General features: G+C 44.7%; 1 protein-coding gene across 1 annotated transcript in view; it reads left to right on the plus strand.

Moving 5' to 3' along the window:
- The window catches only part of LOC139656689 (exocyst complex component 6B-like), a gene marked incomplete at its 3' end in the record, with an annotated part of 56,663 nt that overhangs the window by 23,074 nt on the left and 26,089 nt on the right, over positions 1–7,500 (plus strand). Inside the window, exon 7 of the mRNA XM_071534297.1 lies at positions 3,993–4,178. Within this exon, the coding sequence (XP_071390398.1) occupies positions 3,993–4,178 (186 nt within the window). The remainder of the gene's footprint in view (positions 1–3,992; positions 4,179–7,500) is intronic.

The raw sequence follows: 7,500 nt of genomic DNA on the forward strand, positions 1-7,500 counted from the left end.
TGAAAGCAGCAACCCTGCCTACAGCAGTCAGACTGTACAAGACAGAACTGAATGGAACAAAAGATGGATAGCTGAAGTCTTTGGGGTCTGTTTTTGTTTTTGTTTGTGTTGTATATTGTTGTTTTTATGGCATTTTAAAATGTATGCATGGTTGTATGTAAGTGTATGGTTGTATTTTGTAAATGCGTATGAATGTATGGGTGCATGTGTGTATATAGATATGTATAGTTTTACATTTTCATGAGGTACAATCATGTATAGAAATACTGTATTTCTATGTTTATTAATGTAAATTCTGCTTCTATTCAGTTGTTAACTGTGAGCATGAATACTAATAAACTCAAACTCATATCTTTTTACCAAAATAAGAGCCCCTCGCCGAAGCTGCAGAGGCCCTGCACTCCCACTGCGTAACCCTCCTCAAATCCTCTTCCTAAAACGGCAAAGGACGGCAGTTTTTCACAAATCGTCGCGGCTTCCCCACAACAAACAGCCTGATTCCAAACCACTTGTCAACAAGGAGATTGCCGCAACTTTGCTCTTTCGCTTGCAATTTCCGTCAGTTCCCGCAAACGCCGCAACGCAACGTCCAGTCATTTCACAAATATTCAGTCATCTTGTGCTAAACGGTTTGTCGTGCGGCTCAGATTCTGCCTCCGTCTCGCGTCTCTGCCCTCACTTCCTTTCCCCTCCTCCTTCCCACCTCCTTTTCACCTCCTCTTTTCTCCCCACTCCTTTTCCCCATCCTCCTCCTCCTCCTCCTCTGCTTCATTCCACCAAATCGCTTGTTTTTCCCCCTCTTTTCTCCATCACCTCCTCCTATATTCTCCCCTTCTCTTATGCTCCTCTATTTCTATTCTCCCCCTCTTTTCTTCGGGGGGAGTGGAGAGTGGGGGATGACGCACATTCCCCCCCCTCCCCCCCCACTCGAGCTCCTGTGAGTGCCACGCTGAACCCCGTCACTATGGGGAAACAAAAGACGGTGGCACAAAAAGGTTCCTACCTGCATCTAAACTTGGTTAGTGTGTGTGAGGTAGAAGAATGAAGGCTGGTGTGTGTTTATATGTGTTTTTCAGGGAATTTTGTGTGTGTGTGTGTGTGTGGGGGGGGTACCTCTTCAGGAATAACACAAAGCAAACCCCAAGGGACTCATGCGTATACGCACACACACACGTCAGAGGAACGTTAACAAACCGAATTCAGTTGAATTATCTGACGTAGCGGCTGACGTGTGTGTCGACGGCTCTCGGGGGGGGCCCTCGCACACACAAAAGATGAGAGATGCGTACTTTATCTCCATCCCTCCTTTTCTCATTTCTCGTCTTTCATCGTATTTCTGCTTTTCTTTTGAGTTCATTTGTCTGTTTTTGAAAGGAAACGGCAATTTGCGACGGAGAACGCACCGCTGACACACACAAGCTAACTCTTCACTTCGTTTTCACTTCTTTGCTGTTCTCGGAATGAATTTTCTCCGAGGTTTATTCTCTTTCTACTCTTTTTTAGTTGTTTTCTCAGTATTTTTCCACTGTCGTTTTTTTTTCTTCTTGATGACTCTGTGCTATTCTGAAGAGGTTTTCGGTGGATCGGTTGTTGACGATTTACTGAATAGACTCTATTGCGACAGTATTTTACGGCGATGCTGTGTTACTTATTCTCTATTAATCAAAAGAGAGGGGCACAGCTCGCTGCTTTGGAGTGTGTGTGTGTGTTGTGTGTGTGTGTGTGTGTGTTGTGTGTGTTGTGTGTGTGTGTGTGTACGTGTCCCCTCTCACTCCACTTCTCCATACCTCTTTATGGACAGGAATGCAACTTTCCACGGATTTTGTTTGTTCTTATTGTCTTATATGAGTCATTAGTAATGTGTGTGTGTGTGTGTGTGTGTGTGTGTATGGGTGTGTGTGTGGGCATTAGATCAAAGATGGCATTGTATTCTCCTAACATCACTTGATATTGTGTTCTTCCCGGCTCACACACACACACACGCACGCACACACACACACACACACACCCCCTCGTACGCAACACCCGTTTTTCTCATTACCGTTCTCATTAACGGGCGAAATCGGCACTGACTTGGAAGTTTTCTGACGTATTTATTGACGTCCTTAACGACGGATTTAGGCGCAGAAGGCGGGAGGCCGGCGCCGGCGACGCAGAGGAAGCCGACAAGAGTCACGGCCGGCTTTCAAAAGGACTCGAGGCGGAGCTGGGCGTGGAGTGGAAAGGGTTTTTTTTTGGCGGTGGCGGCTGTGGGCGGTTGGCGGCGGCGGCTGTGCGGTTGGCACGGCGTGGGAACAGGAGGTCGAGAGTTCACAGCAGTGCCACAACAGAGACATTTCGTAACGCGTCTGTTGTGGCAAAAGTTTTTTTTTTGTAGCACTGAAAAGTGAACAATGCATTATTTTGTCCTTGTTAACTCACACTTTTTCCACTCTTGTTTTTGGTCCTTTTTAACTCAAATGAGATAAAAAAAAATCGGTAAAAATCTGTAATTTGTAAAAAATCGGTCACACCGTTATTTAAAATCTGTTCTTTATTTAGATCTGTTATTTATTACCTTGCTTTCTGATAAGCACACATAGGCAGACCTAGGATTGGCCACCTTTTTCAGGAAAGTGATTTATCAGGTTTTTTTTAAAATAATTTAAGTTTTTTTTCCCATTCATTTCTAATGGGAGATTACTACTTTTCTACTTTTACTGTTCCTAATCACAACTAGTTCCAGCTCTGCCACAGATTGACAGATCAACAGATTTAATCCTGAAAGATAAAATAATCCTATAAAATAATCCTATAATACTGTGTTTTCCCCAAAGATTGACATAGACAGGAGGTATTACATTGCGCTTGTGTTCTTTTGAAAACCTACTTTTTTTTCTTTTCATCACCTCCTTTCTTTCCTCTCCCCTTCACCTTTTTGCAGTCAGCTAGATTTATTTCTATTTCCCTCCATCTAAATTTTCCTAAATGCAATTCAAAAATCACTCTTAGACTCCCAACACATTACCAATACATCTCAACGTGCATTAAGCAAATCGTCCCTCTCTCTGTTTTTAGGTCTTCAGCACTAATTTTATGTGCTTTTGTTTTCAGGTTCATTCATTCTCCGTCCTTCCTGTTCTTCCCATCCTGTCTTGCTATTTTCCCTCTTGTGAAAGGATATTCTTAGGTGCTTTGGTAGATCACTTTTAATGGTCATCTGAAGGAACTCGTGATATTGTCATGGGAGTAGGAGTGGCGGTTTTCCTTATTTGTTTTTTTTATCCTCCAGTGACCTCAACACTCTGTTCTTAATTTCTAAGATTTTCTCAAAACGGTCTCAAAACGGTGTTCAGGAATCAGGCAAATGTCTGTTTCCACTTGGCAGGAATCAGCCGTTACTCCTAGTTTGCCTTCTAGGAGTAACTAATGATTTTCTCATGAGGCTTGTTTGTTCAAGTAACTGGACAGAGGCGTTAAAGGAGAAATCCACCCTAAAACACTTTAACACTGCCGCCATTTTGCACCAAGAGACGTTCAACAATCACACAGGGAGAAATCCATCATAGAAGAGGAGAGAGACCAATTTCTCCACCCACAGGAGCAGGAGAGAGACCAGAATGCAATGCAGCAGGAGAGACGGGTTGGGGTTTGAGTCAGGGGCGCGACTCGCTTTTTCTCAACAGGAAAAACTCTCTTTCTCTTGCTCTTATTATTGCGCTCTCTCTCTCTCCACCTATACATATAACCAAGAGATGAAAGCAACAAGTTCATGCTCCTTCTCTAGGGGTTGTCAAAAGGCATTCTGGGAAACGTAGGCAATCACTAACTGAAGTAGAAGTAGACGAGGCAGGTTGAGGGAAAGGTTCACCAGAAAGTAAATTACAACTCTGGAATACACTGAACATCCCAGATTGATGATACCTAAAAGTGGGTGGATTTTTCCTTTTAAGAGATATTGACTCTTATAGATTTCTAATGTGTGTGTGTGTGTGTGTGTGTGTTCGTTCCAGGCCCAGCTGCAGCGCTCGCTGGACAGCTCCGTCTCCACGCAGCCGAGGGCCCTGATTGGCCGACGCGGCAGGAAGGAGGCGACGTTGGGGGCGGGGACAGAGAGCGACGGGCAGGGAGGCAGTCCGGTGTCGGAACAGGACTCCGGCATTCTGGATGTGGAGGATGAAGAGGAGGAGGAGGATGAAGTGAGAGAACGATGGCTGCACGCACGCACACACACATACTATGAATACAAAAGGTTCTCACCGTTTAGGGGAACTGGGGGGAGATCATACAGTTAAAGATAGAACTATTTCCAATGAAAGTCCAATCAAAATTAATCTCGGTCCACCTCACTTCATATCATCACAGGTTTCTCTTGTCATAAATTTTGTAGAGTTTTTGTAAAAAAATAAATAGATGTCAGTGTGCAGGATTTACTGAGTTTGAGTCTGATGAAAGGTTTAGATTCATGGACCAAAGACCATTGATTCATGTTCAGAAATCCATTTTGGACCAAACTCTCTCTTAAGCAAATAATTGCGGCCTCTGCGATTTGGAAATTGCAGAAGTTCATATTGCGATTTTGATTTGAATTATTTGTTCAGCTCTACTCTAAACCGGTCTCTCATTGGCCGTTGGCGGTCTAATCTCTGATCCCGACACACCGAAAGACTTGTTCAGACCCTGCAGATGTCGAGTGGTAAAGATCAAACGTATTTGTTACTATAGAAGCGGCTCAGATCGGGCTGCGAGTCGATCGGTGCGGTTAAGATCGATTCCTCCGATCTGGATTTCCCCTCCGATTGTCGGAACGGACAAATCTGGTGGTGATAATCTTCTAGCTTTACTCTGTCACTCTCTCTTTCTTCTTGTCCTCTCCTCACTCTCCTTTCTCTCTTCTCCTTCTCCTTGCTTCCATCTCTTCCATGTTAGTACTTTCCCCTTGCTCGCCTCTTCCTCTTCTTCTTCTTCTCCTTCTCTTTTCCCGTCCTCCTCTCCTCTCCTCTCCTCTCCTCTCCTCTCCTCTCCTCTCCTCTCCTCTCTACGTGTTTGGCTCAGACTTTGTGTCTTCCCCAGACAGACAGACAGTCAGTCACCCCTCCCTCCCTCCCTCCCTCCCTCTCTCTAATGGAGCGTTCCATCTGTCAGGTAGTCAACTGTCATTAGGGCTGGCTCACTGTCCCGGGTCGGGAAGGGGTGGGGGTGGGGGTGGGGGTGTAGTGGATGAAGTCATAGTGAATATTAGACCCATAGCGGCACGTACTCCACGTAGTTCACATAACAGCTGAACCAGTCTCAACAGTGTCTGAACATGCTGCTGGGTTGACTTTTAAAGGCTGATTTTTGCCTTGTTGGAGTTTGTAAAAGTCTTAAATTCAAACTCCTTGCACCAGTGCTATGCAGTCTCAACTGTTTTGCCCTGTTCCCCATCTCTGCATTATCATATCTTCCCTGCAGGACCCTCCTTCCCAGCCCGCACACACTCACAATTATGCACTTTTGAACTTTTAAACTTTGGGTTCCCTTGTCCACAATCAGCCCGTTCTCCTGGAAATGGCAGGAATGAGCAAATTACATCAAATGGCCATTGTTTCCTCCAATACTTGATTAGTAAGATCACATTTCTAGGCTATTGATAATAATAAATATGATTATTAGAAATGTGATGCGATTTAGAAGAAATAAGATAAAATACAGCATAATAAATACAAAAAACAACCTGAAAAACAACACCAAAAAAAGTAAAAACGACCCCCACGAACGGAGATAATATCGTGTATCGCGATATTTTGGCGGGACAGTATCGCGATATAAGATTTTGGATATCGCCCGAGCCTGAACCTCGGCTCATACTTACATCCAATGAAAACAGGGGTGGACAGTGATGTCACTCTGTTTTTGTTTAGCCAAGTCTCTTAAGCAGAGCGACTTGCGACGAGCTAAGCAGGTGGGGGGGTTCAGTGTTCTTGCTCATGGGAACTTTGACAGGACATGCGAACCTGTGACCTTTCCCGTTGCAGGAGGCATGGAGGCATTATGTTTTCGGGTTGTCAGTCCGTACGTCCGTCCGTCCCATTCTCATGAACGCGATATCCCAGGAACGCCTTGAGGGAATTTCTTTCAATTTTGCACAAACGTCCACTTGGACTCAAGGATGAACTGATTAGAAGTTGGTGGTCAAAGGTCAAAGGTCAAGGTCACTGTGACCTCACAAAATACGCTAATTATGACAAAATTTCACACAAATGTCTAATAGGATAAAATGATGAAGTGATGACATTTTATATCCAAAAGGTCAACTTCACTGTGACATCATAATGTTTTGCTTACCACTGTAGCTGAGAAAACCATCTTGGATCATTCTACAAAAACGGTGGAAGTGCTGTCACTTACTTTTGCAGACATCAAAATCCTTTAAGTTGACCTAATAATCACTTTAATTATATATGTTCAATAAATAAAGACTGTCCTCGCAATGATAAAACAAAGTTTCTTGGCGGAGGCACACAACCGCGAGGCGGTTCTTTCTAGTTTACACATCGTTTTACAACTGAACTCTTGAAGTCATCCCTCGTGGGACCAGAACTCATTTTTTTTTTTTTTTTTTTTTCTTTTACAACCGCTGTTATTCACACACGAAGGAAACGACAGTACAAAAGACAGAATGGAGCTGAACTTGTCACCCTGCAGCTCCAGTTCTGCCTTAAAGGTCCCTGGATCCCCGTCGTCCCTTTTGGCTTATTGACTTTCCCGAGAACTCGACTCAACCTTCTTCGCGGGAGGGAAGACCTTGGCGCGAACAAAGGCCTGACCCCCCCCCACCCCCCCACCCCCCGGTCGCCGCGGTTACGACCTCGGTTGGCGCCGACGGCAGGGCCGCGATGCCAGCCCTCGTTCCTGCCCTCTCCTGCCATCTCTTTGTGTCTTTCCCTTTGCTGCGGTTTCCAGTCGTCCCCCCCGTGCGTCTCTGTATCCTCCCTTTCTTCCCTTCTTTTCCTTTCCCTCTCTCTTCGTGTTTCTTCTTCTCTTCTCCTCTTTGCTCCCTTGTCTTGTCCTTTCTTCTTCTTCTCTTTTTTCCTCTTCTCTTCTTTTCTTCTCTTCTTCTGTTGTCTTTCCTTCTTTGCTCTCTCCACTGCCTTTCCTTTTTCTTCTCTCTTCATTCCCTTCTTTCCTCTCCTCTTCTTTTCCTCTCATCTCTTGTCTTTATGTCTTTCCTGTCTTCTCTTCGCTTCTTCTCTCCTCCATTCCTTTCTTTTCCTCCTTCCTTTGAGTCTTTCTTCACTTTCTTTGCCTCTCTTCTCTAACCCCTCTGTTCCTCTCTTCTTCTCTACTCCTTTCCTCTCTTCTCTCCCTCTTCTCAATTTCTGTCTTTACTCCTTTCTTTGTGTCTTTCCTCATCATTCCTTCTTCTCCTCTCCTCTCCTTTCAACATTTTCAACACTCTCTCTCTCTCTCTCTCTCTCTCTCTCTCTCCCTCTCTCTCTCTCTCTCCCTCTCTCCCTCTGTCCCTCTCTCTGGTTGCTC

Source organism: Centroberyx affinis, unplaced genomic scaffold (assembly GCF_046629955.1).
Source record: "Centroberyx affinis isolate AG114_WGS23_722 - 3 ecotype Tasmania unplaced genomic scaffold, CSIRO-AGI_Caff_v1 ptg002512l_1, whole genome shotgun sequence".
Classification (NCBI taxonomy): domain Eukaryota; kingdom Metazoa; phylum Chordata; class Actinopteri; order Beryciformes; family Berycidae; genus Centroberyx; species Centroberyx affinis.